This window comes from Lepidothrix coronata, unplaced genomic scaffold (genome assembly GCF_001604755.1).
Source record: "Lepidothrix coronata isolate B3197 unplaced genomic scaffold, Lepidothrix_coronata-1.0 Scaffold1, whole genome shotgun sequence".
Lineage (NCBI taxonomy): Eukaryota > Metazoa > Chordata > Aves > Passeriformes > Pipridae > Lepidothrix > Lepidothrix coronata.
The window spans coordinates 16,225,626-16,243,471 of record NW_016690181.1 but is presented as its reverse complement, the minus strand read 5'-3'; the positions used below and the strand labels follow the sequence as shown (position 1 = coordinate 16,243,471).

The window sequence follows — 17,846 nt, the reverse complement described above, 5'->3', positions numbered from 1 at the left end:
TGGTGCAAAATTTAGCTCAGTTAGTGCAGTTTTGAAATTTGCTACCATTGAGGGGATGATAATGTCTCTTTCTCTGATTTGTGAAAATTAAAACCTTGATCAACTGACAATACAGGAACCACAGCACCTCTGTACCATAAGACACTACTTCTTAGAGTAGCTCTGTACCTTTGATAAACTATTGAGTGAAAGAGGAAAAATTTCTGACTTGTTTGATTAAAAAATAAACAAACTAGAATTTTGTGCTAAATTAAATTCTTAGGTTGGACTGCAAAGAAATTTCATTTAATCTTCAAAAATTACATCCCAGACCCTTAGAAACAGTAAAGAGAAGGCAATATTACTAATTATTTTTATATTTATTAGAAAAACATAATTAAAAGAATACTTTTAGAAAAAAATAATTCTCCTTCTGAAATCACTTATGGTATCCTATCTACTTGCAGAAACAAGATAAAAAAGGCCCATTATTACCAAAACCTTAACATTTAAACAGTGCAATTTCCAGGTTCTAATAACAAATTCTGTAGTTGTAACCAACCAAAAACTTCCATCAATTGCTAACCAGGGGGAAAGAATCTGAAACCTGAACTTCTCAGAGCATGATTAGTTAGTTAGTCCACTAAATACCAACCTTCTTGTTGAAAGATACGACCACCAACTGAAAATGAAACAAAAGGACAGACAAAAAGTACAGCACAGGCAGTATTGATAGAGAGCCTGAGGAAAAGTATGCACATAACCTCTTCAGGGGGCCAAAAAGCATGGGCCATATAAGCACAGAACTAAACAATGCCTGGTTTCCTTAGGATTTATTTCTGATTATTAAAGTCTTTGAAGTCTAACAATACAAAAATGGCTTTAAAATTTTTTCCCTATGGGTGTGATACTTGAAGTTTCTCTGTCCCTACTGGATTCTGTAATCTTTAATAAGAAAATGGGTACATTGTTCAAGCTTGAAATGTTCTTCTGCACCTACTTGCCTATTTTAATGAACCTTGCAGAAATACGGCATCTTTGAAATTATTATATTCAGTCTTAGCTGAAATTAGTTGACAGGCTTCAAATTTATCATTAACACTGTCAGGCTTAAGCAAAGTTATGTACAGAGGAATACACAGAGTGGAACCCATTAGTTTTACTTCACCAGGCACCAAGGCTGAAAACACTTAAAAGAGTCACGGCAGAAGGGACAACCCACTCTTCCTTCCCCACAGCACTGAAAGGGCAGCTAGTTACCTTGCTCCTTCCTGTTAGGCTAGAATTGCAAGTTCTGATGTTTTTATCCCCAAACACAAGTGAAGGATATCAATTATTTACTAAAATACGCAAAACAAGAAGCTGTCTCCTCATTAGCATAAAGTTAACAGGGAGAGCATTATGCTGTGACTCGCAGTAAACACACATGCTATAGATGACATTTTTATACCCTGATATATTGTGCTGCTGTTGCTGTTAAGATACGACTCAACCAACGGCGCCTGTTCCTCCGAGTGTTTCGTCCTGCGCGTCCTCGTCCGACTGTCCACATTGGACTGGACCATTAGTGGCTCCTGGCGCTTTTTTTTCTGCTTCTGCTCTAGCAGTGCCCGCTGCAGAAAATACAAAGAAAAGCATCTGTTACTGGACTCCAAACAGTAGCAACCTACAATGAAAAACAATGGATATCTTTACACCTCTGGTTTTACAGTGGCAGCAGTTGGAGAGTGGGATATTGGGTAACAGGAAATCTTTCCAAAAAACCACGACTAACCCACTGCTAAAACACCTTCTGCTGAAAACAGCAAATAATTAGAATAGATCTTTCTGAGCAGTCCAGCAGCTGTTAGAGCTTGCTTGGAAATAACCCTTGGGAAAACAGCAGTGTGAGAATACTGGCTGTGAAGCAACAGGAGGGTAAGCAAGGGCATAAGGCAGAGATGCCAATTTCAGTTTCTGTAAATTAAAAGCAGGTGATTGCAAACTAGAATCAAGTGATAATACTGGACATGAGCCTAATTTAACAGCTATAAAAGATGAACTTTAATTAAACACTTAAATTTCTCAGCTAGACCTGCTGAAAACCAAAACCTTCAGCATTCAGTGGCATCATAGGTAGCTCTCTTTGAGTCCTCTTCCACAACCATAGATAACTGAACTGTTAATTTTACTTATCCATTACCTTACCATTTGCTTGCTTCTGTACATTGATAGTTTAGCTTGTAGAAAGGAGATGCACTAAAACTGAAGAATAAGAATGGATAGTGGACTCTTTCAGCTCCATAAGTTATGTTGAACACCTCAACATGACTCCAAAGTAATTAGAATCAAGTACAGGATTATGGTATAAATAGAAGGTATTTGAATCTGAAAATGAGATGCTGGTAGACGTGCAAGCTGATAAAACAATGGGAAAAGAAACGTATAGAAAAGGATAAAATTAAATGCACAAGATTTAACTATAAATATGACAAAGTTTTTTGAGAAGAGGACCACAAGAAAATCAAAGTAAAAGCAGAAACCTCAACTCCCACTAAAACTTGATGGTAGAACTCCCTCAGATTTCATGGAAGAGGTTCTGACTCTCTTTCTTATAAAAGTCATGTAGTAATACAGTAGCAAAATAGGCAACATAGCACATAGTGCCACTAGGTTACAGCCACAAGGGCTAGACTCATAGAACGACAAGCCAAGTATGTAAAATCTTTGTGGTTAACCTCTGTTGGCTGGCATGGCTGCCAGAACCTTCTGTCCTTTCTGGTCCATCAGTTGGGTAACAAATACATGGTAAGTCAGCTTAAAATGAGTCCAAGGCAGTGGAAATGAGAGTCATTCAAACCACAGTCATAAGTCAAATTTTAATGGCAATCAGACTTCTAAATAAACTGTAACCTCCACAGATCTCTCTGTTGCATTTCCCCACTCAGAGGATGCAACTTCCTATCAATTATCAGATACATGTGTCAGTGACTTCATTACTCCAAGATCTATACTTCAGAGAGCAAGAAGGTCCTCCTCCAAAATCTTACCTGCCTGTCAAGCTTCTGCTGACGCAGGCTGCTCCCCTCATCATCCAGAACACTGCAAAGACAAAGGGCACGTAATTGGAACAAATTTATCACTCAAAACAACACTCAACAGCAGTCACTGGAGCAAACCCTTCTAGGAGTTATCCATACACAACTCCCACTATGTTCCATGGAAGTTTGCCTGCCCTAACCTGCAAAAGTTGGCTCCAGAGGATCTAAATGCAGTCAATGAAAAATTGAAAAACTCTGACTCACACAAACTTCAACAAAACTATATATTCAGGCACTTCAAAAAGAAATAAAAAAATCCATGGTCTACAGCTTGGATTCTTCTCCACTGCCTTCTAATGTAAAACACCAATGTATACAGCAAAGGGGTTTGATTGAAAATTTGCATATAAAGCATAGAAAAAGTGAGAAGCGTAAGAGAGCTGCTTAGCAACTCAGCAATATTTAAAATTACGTTAGGAAAATTAACTGTCTAATCTTTTGCACACTGAAAACTATAATTTATTCCTGAATATATGAAAAGTCACACTTACTGCCACACACTTCAACATTTACAGGCTGGCAAGATAAACAGCATTGCTCACTGCCATATTTCTTTCTGCTAATTGTTGCTAGTTGGGAGATTAGCTCCTGTGCATTCAATCATTTTCATTAATTAGATGTTAAAGACTGGCATTGAAATCAGAAAGCTATTTTTGTGAAGTATTTTATCAAACTACTGACTACGCTTTATTTTTCAGGAGAACAAAGGTCTCTATTGTAAGAACACTATGGTTAAACATTGAACATAGATAATTAAATCTTTTAAACAGTAATATGTCATCTACAAGGAAAATAGCGCTATAGAACAAAAACAATAGCCTCTTACAAGTAGAGTTCATTTTCTCTTACAATACATTTTTACAAAAGGTTAGTCCCTTCTCTTATAATCACTCTTAACAATCAAAAAGAAAATTAAAATCCAGGACAAACAAACCTGGATTCTGACCTACATGCAACCCAACTGTATTGCAATGAAAATGTCATAAAAAATGTGAATCCCATGTATTAACATACACTCTTTAGGAGCCAGTAACATTACGGTAGGGTCGGATAGGTTAATAAAGGCATGCAGAATGCCACCTTTCTAACGCCAGCATTATCAGAGACATGTAATTAAGCATTCCTGGTAGCATCAGCCTTTTGCAACTCATACTTGGGTTATTTGTTGCGAAAGGCTGATGTTCCACAGAATGAAACTATGCTGTTCAAGTACCTCAGGTATGAAATTACACAGTCTTTTGCAGAGGTAATGCATTACCCACAGTCCACAAAAAAAAAAATTAAAGAAAAAACCCTTCCCACCCACAAACATGTTCTGATTTACGTCAAGCATTCTTAATTTGATAAATTACAGAAACAAGTTATAAAAAGAAGACATACATTCCTCCATAGTATACAGTATCAGGTTTTCACAAGAGTACTTCACTACAACTGCAATACTTATTAGCTGCACTGCTAGAAAATAAAACTACCCTAATGGATATCTTTGGCCAAACAACTGCGTAAAAGATGCCCAAGTATAAAGTTTCAGGCTTAATGGTCTGAACAAATCCTTCTCGTTTCAGACAATGCTTGATAAAAAGCCAAAACCATGTAATGATGCTAATAAAGAACAGAAGAACTGCAGAGGCAGCAATGCATATACCATCCTGGCACGACACACGGAATAAGGGAGCAGGGAAATGTTCTTTGTGTGGTTCTAAACCTTACCTGTGACTCCCTGGGAAGCCACAACAAGGTAAATTCAGGTTCAGGTAAAAAGGCACAGCTCCTTCAATTCTCTTTATGCCCAACCTTGGCATGGCAAACATGGCAGTTTAAATAATACAACAGCAACCCCCAATCAGGGGAATGGTGTGATTTGCATTGATTCAGCATTCCACGAATGCAAAGCAACTATCAGATACAAGAGAGGACAACCAAAAAAGAATAAAACTCCATCCAAACACTATGGATGCAGTGATGCTATAACACCTCTCCACCTGCCCTTCTACTGCAAGACACTGCTTTTCAAGTCTCTGAATATATGCAATCAAAGCTGAGACTAAGAACAGCGTGCTTTGAAAACCAGATGACAAGCTCGTCTGGAACTTCCAGGTCCTTCATTCCCCCACTTCGTATTTTATAAAGCTCTGGGTAGTTTTCACAATCCTGTTGTAAATATGCAATGACAAGCCGTGCATTATTTAAGCTTAACATCCAACAACTAAAATGGAACTCCAGCTTTCTTCAATGACACTGAGGTTCAACAGAATAGTTACTTCACCAATCCTCTCCCCCTCCAGGTTACTGGACTTGTATGAGCATGCCTTGCTCCCCCCAGCCAGCCACACCACTCTTCCAAATCCTTCACAGTGTAATTTTAAAAAGGCCTCATTACCACCAACTCTGTCTCTTTTAGAAGTTACTCAATGCCAGTATCACTGAAAAGCTGTAATTCTGTCCTTTTCTGACGCCTAAATAATGCTTATGCAACTCCAAATACAAAGAGGATTCAATTTAGTCTATATATTCTTCTGCTATAATAACACAGCACTCCAGTTTGAGACTGTGTAATTTGTCAATATTTTCTGCAGAAGTAGTGGACCTTGGAGTTGCTGATTAGCAGCCAACATTTCACTTTCCTTGATTTTCAATAGAAAAACTCTCCTAAGACTGGGTGACGTCCAAGATATGCCATTAAGGGACATCAGGGCTTAAATACATGCATGCATAAATAAGTGAGTAAATAAATAATATAAGCTCTGTTTCCGTAGCAATTCCATCAGGTTCTCACTCTAGCTGCCTTGAAAAACATCTGCAGAAGAATCTGAGATGGAAGTGTGCAAGCACCACTGACCCTTTTTCTCACACTTCAGTGAATCCTTGCAGAAAGATTTAGCAGATCATCTTGCCACAGCATCTGGCAGTCCATACATTCTGTCAGATGCTCCAGGGCCTAAGAACTGAAATCCAAAAAACTTACCCTTTTCTTTCATTGGAAAACACAAAAGTGTAGGAGCAGATGCACAGCCTTTGCCCTTCCTGATCTTTCAAAAAAGCAGAATTCAACTGCTCATCCCCATGGAAGAGTTGTGCACTTCTGGTGAGGACCCAGCCTGTCCTGCCCAGTTTTGGAAGTGGCCATAGTTTTGCTGCTCTGAGGTCCAAATAACTGGGATGGTCAGAGAGTAAAGGCCCAGTACAGAGGAAAAACTGACTAGAAATGGCAGGAAAGACGGCAGGAAATAATCTCATAGAGAGGCTGTTAGAACAATTCTGCCTACATGTTTGATGGGATGCTAGAAAATCCCAGGAGCAGCATGAAACTCTGTCAGTCTTAATAGAGAAATATAACTTTATAATTCATGAAAATTGAATTATTGAAGAGCATGCATACATATTAGCAATCTGCACAGCACGCTGAAGTATCCTGAAGATCCAGTAAGGTTCATTTTTACTCCTATTTGATCAAGTACCGTGCCTGGCACCTTGGCTACGGCTTTGACCCATTTAAAACAGAAAGTCATTTGACACTATATATAATATTGTAAACAGCACTTCAGCTCTGCAGTAATAGTCTAGTTCAAATCCTGTTGACAAATCAGAGCTTGTATATATTTCCTCGCAGATCATTATTCAGGGAAAATCCATCCATCCATCTATATCAAACTTGAACAATCCATCCATTACAGTTTACTGGATGTTGGGCTTAAGAAGTCAAGCCTATAGCTCTGTATGGTAAAGATTCAAATTAGCAGCCTGGACCAAGGCACACAGAGACTTAAGCATTATATTTAGATACTATTATTTTCAAATTTTAAATACAGCACCTCATTCAAATATCCCCACCTCCTGTTTTCTAAAAGGAAATACATTAAATGAACATTCACTTTTGTGTCAAAGTATTACTTTTCATACTACCTCTTTAAGATACAAAATCTATTTTACTGAAACAGTTTCAACACTAAATTCAATCTACACAAAAATAGCCAGGCCTATTATACTGCTGCATGTCATAACGAAGATAAAAATATACACAAAAAATTTTAGTATTCTCAGTTTTTCATAATCTCTATTCCTTAGAAATCATTTAAAGAGAAACCCAAGACCTATCAGGTTTTAAGGATGAAACTTCATGATTACATGAAGCTCCACAATTTACTGCTGAGATGAAGGCAGAAGATTCTGCAAGTCAACATCTTGCTACATTTTACTGTAATTCCACATGGACTGATTTCAATTTAAGTAAAATCTGAAAAGCCTTAATTCAAATAACACATTTCACAGCAAGTACTTTGCCTTCACTCTTTGAACACACAAATGCTTTCATTTCAGTAAGCCTTTGCAAGAAAAAAGAATTAAGAAGAAACGTTTTTAATTAGAATGTCCAAGATGCATGTAGTCCCTGATTTTATTTTGGTTTTTTTTAAAAGAAAAAGTCTGACACAGTAAAACAGCTCTATTGTTTCTGCCTGACAAAGAAGGCAATGCTTTTGTTCCTTCCTGACACTGCTTCATAAAGGAACATTTTCCATGACAATTATGTTTTTACCAGGACAAAGGTCCAAAATCTTACCTAGCACATCTCTGCAGCCCAGCACTAATTCAACCAAGAAGCATAACTGGTCACACAAGCAGATACATCCTACCACTACTTTCATACACTGTTTAAGAAGTGTCACTTGCATTTTCTCTTTTTGCTACTTCATGACAATACATTACTAATGGCAGAACCCAAAAGCTCTATGTGAAATCAGGGACCTTTACACAAGCAAAGTGAATGCACATAATTAGGGAAAATTCCTTAGACAAACAGTTCCATTATGAAAAGATGAGAAATTGGATAAGAAAATGTTCCTCCCATTTAGAACACTGAACCAGAAGCAATGGAAAATTAAAGGAGATATTTTCATCTCGAGTTTCTTCTGCCATATTGTCAATTGCCATTCAAAAACAAAGGATGATCAAACCAGACAGAAAGAAAAATACACCAGACCAATCTTCAAGATCACTCAAATCTTTCTGATGCACTCCTGTTGTAAAGAAAGCTGGTATGTTGCTGTGTCAAGAGAAACAGGTTCTGGGATCTTTTAGAGCATGACTGACTCAAAAGCACAAGAACGGGTGTAATGTGCCATTTGAACATTAGTCTCCAAAAACACATGAAATAAAATTCCTGTAAAGAGATAGCACTTGGCTTACTGGATACCATCTGTCATATTCACCCAATTACACTTCTCTGTAATCTCTATAAAGTCTCTGTAGTTCCATAAAACCCAACTGCTCTGGATAATGTTACTGTTAAGTCCTTAGGAACGAGCTTTCCCACAGCACTGATGAAATGCTACTGTAAAAGCCCATTAAAGGGTCAGGGACCTGCAGGTTGGAGTCATGCTCCAGAGGGAATGGCACACAGTTAGGTTCTTCAAACAAGTGAAATTCAATGAATTCCTCACCAGTGAAGTCGGCTAAAATGCCAGCACCTGCAAGTCCCCACATAAAATAAGATCTGCTCCGCCATGTACGCCATAAGCTGAGCTCACCAGAAACCACTTGGGAGAAACATTATATCAGACACACAGCCTAATCAAAGACTTAAAAACGAAAAAAATCACTCTGGAAGACTGCAAGGGCTCCCCTCATGCTAGGAATCATCAAGGCTTTCTAACCCCAAAGCAGTTCCTCAGCCATCCAATTTAGAGTAAAACCTGCAGCACTATCTTTATGGTAAAATGAGTAACTGCTTTCCCAGGCCATCTAAGCAAGGAAAAGTCTGGTCATTGAGGAGCAGCTCAAGGACATTCAATCTTAGTTTGCCCTTCAACTGCCAACAGCAGCAACAGCAGCTCTTGGATTTCTCCCACGCCATATTCACAGGGCAGAAAGGGCAACAGCCTGCCCTTACTGGTCGCCTACCAGTCACCACTGAACTGAGCAGGGAAGTACAGACACCAGGAACTGCTGCAGAAACAGAGACTGCATTTTTTATGGGAATCTTCAGAGGAATAAAGTGTTTCACTGTGAATCTCACATGATAAATGAAAGCATGCCTGTCCAGGAACACAGCATCGCCTCCTCTGCCTGTGCAGCTGTTCCGAAGACCCTTAAAAAGACTAAAAAGGATAAAGCAAATGAATAGGGGGGAAAAGGCAGATATTTGTATGAGAATTATCAGCACCAAGTCAGCCACAAAACAGAAGATGCAGAGGATCACACACTGCGACGATGATCCAAATGGCACTAAAAGTAATGCCTGCAGGGCAGATGGCTGATAGCACAGACTGCATTTGCAGTTGCACAAATAATTACAGAACCAAATGCTCTATTTTCTTTTCAAATTCTGGATGGCAAACTAGCTTAAAAATCAGCAAATTAATGAGACCTTCCTGAAAGGTTTTTGGTCCTATTTGCTTCAGTAAGGTTTATCTAAATGTCCTTTGTACATTAAGATCTATGACAGTCATTATGTCTGGCAACAGTTCTGCAGATTAACTGAGAGCAAATGTAACAACAGGAACACATTCATAATTTTTTTTCTTAATTCCATGTAGATAATTGTTAAGATTAACTCCAGCCAAATCCTCAGCATGGCCACAAAATTGTCAGGGATCAGGTTAGGAAAGCTAAAGCCCTGATAGAATTAAATCTGGCCATAGATGTCAAGGGCAACAACACAAGCTTCCATCAGTGATAAAATGAAGACTAGATAAAATGTGGGCCCTCTCCAGAAGGAAATGGAAGACCTGCTTACCAGGGACATGAAGAAGTCTGAGGTACTTAATGACTTTTTTGACTCAGTCTTCACCAGCAAATGCTCCAACCACACAACCTGGTTTGTGGAATGCAAAGGCGGGGATTGGGAAAATGAAACATTTCACTGTAAGAGAAGATAAGGTTCAAGATCATCTAAGGAACCTGAAGTCCATGGGACCTGATGAGATGCATCTGTGGGCCCTGAGGGAACTGGCAGAGGGAGTGGCTAAGTCATTATCCATCCTATTTGAGAAGTCATGGCAGTCCAGTGAAGTTCCCACTGACTGGAAAAGGGGAAACATTATCCCCATTTTTAAACAGGAAATAAGGAGGACCCAGGGAACTACAGTCCAGTCAGTCTCATCTCTCTCCACCTGGCAAAGTCATGGAGCACATCCTCCTGGAAACTGTGCAAAGGCATGTGGAAAATAAGCAGATGACTGGTGACAGCCAACATGGCTTCAGTAAGGGCAAATCATGCCTGGCAAATCTGGTGGCCTGCTATGACAGGGCTCACAGCACTGGCAGATGAGAGAAGAGAAACAGACATCATCTACCTGAAGTTTTGGAAAATATTTGACACAGTTCTGCAGAATGTCCTTGTCTCTAAACTGGAGAGGCATGGATTTGACAGAGGGAGCACTCGGTGGATAAGGAATTGGTTGGATGATCACACTCACAGAGTTGTGGTCAGCTGTTCAATGTCCAAGTGGAGACCAGTGAGGAGTGGTGTTCCCCAGGGGTCGGGATTGGCACCAGCGCTGTTTAACTTCTTTGCTGGCAACATGGGCAGTGGGATTGAGAGCACCCTCAGTAGGTTTGCAGATAACATGAAGCTGTGGGGAGCAGTTGACACACCGGAGGGAAGGGATGACATCCAGAGGGACCCCTGACAGAGTGGAGAGGTGGACCTGCGCAAACCTCACGAAATTCAACAAGGCCAAGTGCAAGTAACTGCACCTGAGTTGGGGCAATCCCAAGCACAAATAACAGGCTGGGTGGAGAATGGATTGAGAGCAGCCCTGAGAAGAACTTGGGGGTGACAGCTGACAAGAAGCACAGCATGATCTGGCAATGTGAGCTCTCAGTTCAGAAAGCCAAATGTGTCCTGGGCTGCAGCAAAAGAAGCGTGGACAGGAGGTCAAGGGAGTGATTCTCCCACTCTACTCAGCAGTCCTGAGACTCCACATGGAGTACTGTGTCCAGGTCTGGGACATAAGAACATGTCTCCAACATAAGAAGGATGTGGACCTGTTGGAGCAAGTCCAGATGAAGACCAAGAAGATGATCAGAGGGCTGAAGCACCTCTCCTGTAAGGAAAGGCTGAGAGAGCTGGAGTTGTTCAGCCAGAAGAGAAGGCTCGGGGGAGACCTTATAGCATCTTTCAGTACCTAAAGGGGGCCTACAGGAAAGCTAGAATGGGACTTTTTACATGGGCAGGACAATGGGGAATGGCTTCAAACCGAAAGAGGGCAGGTTTAGATTGGATATTACAAAGAAATTCTTCCTTGTGAGGGTAGTGAGGCACTGGAACAGGTTGCCCAGAGAAGTTGTGGATGCCCCACCCCTGGAAGCGTTCAAGAACAGGTTGGATGGGACTTTGAGCAACCTGGTCTAGTGGAAGATATCCACGTCCAAGGCAGGGGAGCTAGAACTCTTTAAGGTCCCTTCCAACCCAAACCATTCTATGATTCTATAACAGCATTTTTCCTCTGTTTTAATTAAAAGAGTACATCAAACTAGATCTCCAATTTTTATGACTTTAGGTACATGAAACCAATAGAAACTGTAGAAATCAAGTCTTCTAAATGTTTCACTTAGACCAAGTTTTAAAAAAAAACGTCATAGTCAGGTAAAAATATATTGTAAGATAGGTCTATTACAGGATATATAGAACCAGACACTGAGCAAGAGCAAATAGCCCAAGAAACTCTCAGTGCTGAAGAGAACAACAGGAGCTCTGCAGATACTTCAGATATGCTTTGCAGTAATGAGATACAGCTTTGAATTAAATTAAAACAAAACTGCAGTCATTGTGAAAAAGAAACTACTGTTTAGCATCTGAAATGTCTAGGCTGACAGCTTTCAGTGAGAATGGTAAGAAGCCGGGAAAAGATCTACTGAGATGAAAAGCAAAACTCTTCCCTAAAGCACATTACATGTTTTAAACAACTTAACTACAGGGCTGCCACTATTGCCCCGGAAAGATCAGGTGAACTAATATTTGTACAGATTCATTCTCTGCAATTACCCAGAACTGAATTGGATAGGATATGGCAGTAAATTGCAGGTAATGAAAATAACATCTAAAGGAAGAGTGGACGGCTGAGATATTTCTTGCCCTCCCTCAACACACAAATTCTGAATACAATGTCAGAAAAAGAATCTATGTCCCAAAAGAGAGAGGTGAATTCAATAAATATAAATGATGGAGCAAAAACACACAATAGCCTGTGGGTGATATATGCTAAAATTGTATTTAAAGTAGTTTGATGAGAAGCGCCTGGATAGGAGCAAATTGGGAAGGAAAAAAACCACTGTGACCTGGAGATACACTACCTGCAATGCAGATGGATCCAGATGACAAATGACATGACTTTCAGGAAGTGCCTTTATCAAAAACACATCGCTGCCAGCCACAGGAAAGATCCAGCCCTAGCAGCCAGATTTCTCTCTCAGTACCAAAATCCAGCCAATCTCAGCCATTAAAACAGTAAAATGCATGCACAAACAAACCCAACCCATTAATGTACAAAGCATCCGACCACAACAAACAATAAATTAAATGAGCAGAAACTAGGGAAAAGTCTGGATAAGGAGACTGCATTTACACATACATACACTGCAGAACAGGATTTCTCCACCTGAACCACAAGGATTCTCCCAATTCCACTGCTGCACTGGTAAAAGTTGTCACCTAGAACAGACCCCTGCATTTCTGATACAGAAAACACTGTGAGCCGTTGCAATGAAGAGAAAAAACCTGCATAAGATGACTGCTGGCTCCTTGCCCTCCCTCTCCTATACCTGCCCTTTGAAACATGGTTTTGTCCAGTTGGCAGCACACTGGCCCTATTTCACATCAAACAGTGCAACCTTTCAAGACACCTGTAAAATGAGATTAACAAACAAGTTTTAACTCCTCTTGGAAACACCTTTGTGAAGCAAGAATGAAGCCTTACAGGTACAGTAATTAACCTAGAAACAATGTTGGCCTTTAAAATAATAGTATAATTGCAAAGTGTTTAACAAACAAAACACTGATCCCAACGATAGGGTCAATGCTGCAGGTGTTCAGTGAGGCTTCTCCCTGCAGTAGGCAAGCAAACACAGACACAAATACGTAGATCAAACATGCTGCTGCTGAAATGGGTTATATTTGAGGTAGTTCAGTAATGCAGCAAAGAATTAACAGATCCCACTGCCTACCTATGTGTTTAGGACAGGACAGGAAAAAAAATTGTATTTACTGGACTTTTAAAGGAATAGTGAAATTAAGCTATCAATTTATTCAGAATGTGAAGGCAAAAGAATATCTAGCTTCCCTTAGCTGCTTTAAAAATCAAAACTGAAGAAAAATACAGTAAGAATTGTAACTCTGATAGGAGGTGTTAGTGAATTGAAACAGTCAAGCTCCCTTCTCCTTTTTACAGGTGGTTTTACAGTTTTACAGTTTCTATGGAATACAGTTTCTATGGGAAGACATGTCATTTCACGATAAATACTAACCATGAACCAAAATATTTTGTCACTTTTTCCCCCCACACATACTATCTTTATAATCCAACCTAGTACTCTTTTGCTGGAACTGAGGAAAGCAGATGTTTCATTTTGGTTTGAGATCGTTCTCTGTACTACCTTCTATACAAGTAGCAAATTCTGACAATCCTGGACAGCATTTTCAGTGGAAAATGAGTTTGTCAGATCCTGGTGCCTAACTACATGATACGGATTTCGAGATTGGAAAGATGTTGATGGCTGGCGAGAGCAACAAACACCATTTGGCCTAGATTTTGTACTCAATAATGAAAATTCAGTCATTATTTCTAATAGCACTCTATGTAGATGAGGTATTCCATACACTCTGATCTTCATACCTGGGCCCTGAATCCCCAAACCCATGAATTCAACCTCAGGAAAATGCTCCCACTAATTTCACACTGCACAAAAAGATGCATATGTATAAATCCCTCCAGGTTGGGATTTTTAATTATAAACTCCTGAAGATAGAGTTGTTTTCACGATGTGCATACATTGTGCCTGCACAAAAACAGACTCTTTTTCAGACTCAGTCCTCCAGGTATTAACACAATCTTAGAAAACCATAGTAATAATAAGGTTGGGATGTTCACTTTCCTCCCCCCCCTTTTTTTTTAATGAGAGAGAAGTTTTCAATCCTGGTAGACTGCTGTCTGGTAGACTGACGTCTACAGTATTTAAAGATAATTTCAAAACAACTTACATATTTAATCTTTTTTAATTTATCAGTTTCCTCTGAAAATATGATCTTGTGAGTAAACAACCTGAAGAGCATTGTCCATTTCAAAACTAAGCTAATCTTTTTCCTTTGCTTCTGTGTGTAACCAAATGTGGGTAAATGAAATCCACTCTCAAGACCTAGGAAGCAGCAGGAGACCTTTTCAAGATGTTCAGAGAGTTTTCTGCAGCTGTGAAGCAAACAGCTACTGAGAAGCAGTGGCAGAAAACCAACATGGAAGCTTTACTCATAACAAGTATTAAGGATTGTTATATAAAGCTGGTCCCTCTACCTAAGGCAGTCCTTCTTTTGGGAGTTTACAGCAAAGGCAGAGATGGTGGCCACTTCAGTTGCTCCATGTTGCAAAAAACCAAACTGATTTAGAGAAGCCCAGGTGACCAGACCTTGCTGTTTTAAGGGGAATTTACAAACTGATATATACTTCACCCAAAGAAAGACAAAAAGGCTTTGTATTCATTGAAAAAGGGAAGAGCAATGCAGTTGAGTCTGCCTCCAAAGAACCCTTAAATGCCACTTGAAAGGTTTAGCTGACCCTGCTTCATTAGGTTATAATAAGCTTTTAGGGAGAGTTAGTTTCTTTATCTTTGTCTAAAAAACGTTAGCATCCTTGAACTGCTCAGGATTCCTTTAGTGGCAAAGCAAAATTCATGCAACACCTTCTCTGTTACAGTGAAAACCTATTTTCTAGCCTGTTTTCTAGTTGTTCCTCTGAAGGTCCCTTCCAACACAAACCATTCTATGGTTCTATGATATATCTTTCGCCTCTCTCTGACAAGTAACTCCCTGTCAAAGTTGCTATTAAGTCCAGGCGCTGTGTTGGAAGAAGGTAGCATTGGAAGGGAGGCAGCAGAAGTCAGACTACTGTCAAGCAAAGTGCAATGGCTCTAGCACACCGTTGGTAAAATTATCTCTGTTCTCTAAGGGTGGAGGAGAAAAGTATGCATTATTATAAGGCATATCAGATTTCCTTTCTTTTTGTTACATTAAATAATTTTCTCCACATCTGTGTATTACTCCCAGTCGAGGAAGCTGAACTACAAAAGGCAAATTTCAGCCTGAGACACCTTCTAACTTTCTCTGGTAAAAATAATTGTAGAGACAAAATAAGCAGGAGGGGGAAACCATAACATGGAGTAATAGCATACAGAATCACATATCATAGGTTGTATTAGGAAAAGGAAGAAATACTACTTTTTGACATATTTAGGAACAAACCTAACTTGTCCCATTAAATCCATATTTCTATATTCTGACCATACTTTATTTAACCCCAGATACGCTGGCATTCTTTTTTTTGTTTCAAGTTGAAGAAAATATAGTCCTTTCAAGAGCAAAATGCATTCCCTACATTTACAAATACTTGGAAGTGTAACATCAAATAACGGTCTCAACACTGTTATGCAACCCACCTCTTCTTGTTGCATACTGAGATATGTACACTGCATAAAATTTAATCACCTTTGCTTTCCATAAACATTAACCGTGCTCACCAATTTGAATTTATACACCTGGTTTAGTATGTCAGCTTTAAATATTACAAATAAATTAATCAAATGTAAAACAGGTCAGATACTTGTTATTGTAATATTTTTATTGTTCATTATGAATCATCAGAGTCCCAATTATACTTCTTCTTGACTACTCTGGCAATAGTTTTGTTACATTTGACAATCCTTTACCTTTTACCTAAGTAAGTGTACTGGAAGAAGTGGTATTAGACAGTACAAACAAGTGCCAGCTCTTGTGCCACACAACTGAAAGATTACAGCTGTTTGAGTCTCCTACTTCCATCAAAAAAATTATTCACAAAATACAACCCAAAACAGGACCTGTCCAATGAGAACACTACAAGAGGTAATGGAAATCTTCCCTGTGGTTTTTGCCCCCATTTCTGATACTTCCTCCCACAGAAACTTTAGTTTCCAGGGTTGTGACACTCCTTCTTGATGCAAGACAGATTCCAACAGCTAGAATTATCTGCCTTGATGTGAATCGTAAACACACAAATCCACCTAGCATGTAGAGTTTTAAGTTCAAATAAACTATCAAGCTAATATGTTAAGTCAGAAGTTTTTAATCAAATCTTCAATTAGAATCTCATGGCAAACGCTGCACTTGACAAATGCTCAGTTCACAAGGGCAGTACCAGAAACTGCAGAAAGTAGGGCATAGAAAACACAGGCAGGGAGGCACACATCAGGATTTTCTCCAGTGTTGTTCCAGGTACAGTACATGCTATCAATATTTCAGCAAATAAGAAATCCAAAATACTCAGGCAGTACAATCTCTAATTGATTAAAATTATGAAGTTGTCTTCATCTGGTTCTCTCAAACTGCCTCCAATGAAATTATTATTTGGTCTAAAAATTACTCTGGATTATTCTCTCAACACTTTATAGTATATTGTGCGGCACTACAAAGAGCTGAAATGCCTTGCTACAGTGATATATAAAAGGAAAAATATGAAAAAGCATTTAATTAGTAAGAAGTGTGATAACTTGAGAAAAGTAAAACATTATCTGCTCCATCCAGCTTGACCTCCCAACACACAACCAGACAAGACATTATTTCCAAATATTTCAGTATATACACATAGATATATGTATATATATTTAAAAAAAAACCTAGGAGAGAAAATCTGGAAAGCTACTACTTTTTTTTAATACAGTCTGGAAAATTATCATCATTGACAGGTATGACAGAAATCCTGGATTCCTTCAGCATTGGGCAGTTAATTGATATAGCAATTCTTCCTTTCATGACATAAAATTCTGCTCTACAAGATGTGTAAGACATGCAAGAATGTGTGCTGCCAGCAAGAAATGAAAATTGTGGGAAAGGCTGTGGCAGGGGAGCCAAACAGCACACAGACTCACAGTTTCAGAGGAATCGGTGTCCCCAGAAAGCTTTGGATTTCCAGCTGAAAATCTCCTCTGCAGTATACAGCTTATAGCTGACACAGTTATTTATATATTTCAAATTACTGAAAAATTAAGAGCTAATAAGCATGACCCAACTAATTCCTATTTCTAACTGCAACTTTCTTTTTCAAATTGCTGTTCTGGGCTTCAAAACATCACATGAATAGCCTGCGTGGTTCTCTTTGAGAGCCAAAATCAGTCCCCCAGGCAAGACATTTGAGACTCTAAAACACCATTTTCACTATATCTGAAGAAGACTGAAAATAGGGTTTGATATATGCACATCACCTAATTTTTATGGCTCTGATCCTGAACTGACTACTATAACTTATTATTGCTGGACATAAATATTGCCATCTAGGCCTGCTCAAATGGCTAAGTACTTGCACATTAAAAGCTTATAGCATGTGAAATGGTGAACACCAAAACAAAGGGCTGATTTTAAAAAAATCATTTCTTTTTCTCTTTGTCTTCTAAACTGCTTGTCAAATATTCACCAGTTCCATCCAACAGTAATGAAGGAGGAATAAAAAAAAAAAAAAAAAAAAAAAAAAAAAAAAAAATGATTTTCATTGTTGTTTTGAAGATTCCTAGGATCTCCACAAATATTTTGCATGCAAAAAGAGTAACCTT

General features: G+C 39.0%; 1 protein-coding gene across 1 annotated transcript in view; it reads right to left on the bottom strand.

Moving 5' to 3' along the window:
* TUB (tubby bipartite transcription factor) overlaps positions 1 to 17,846 on the bottom strand; it is a 163,933-nt gene that overhangs the window by 53,687 nt on the left and 92,400 nt on the right. Inside the window, exons 2-3 of the mRNA XM_017809859.1 lie at positions 3,009 to 3,060; positions 1,406 to 1,592 (exon numbers count right to left, since the gene is read on the bottom strand). Coding sequence (XP_017665348.1) covers positions 1,406 to 1,592; positions 3,009 to 3,060 — 239 coding nt within the window. The remainder of the gene's footprint in view (positions 1 to 1,405; positions 1,593 to 3,008; positions 3,061 to 17,846) is intronic.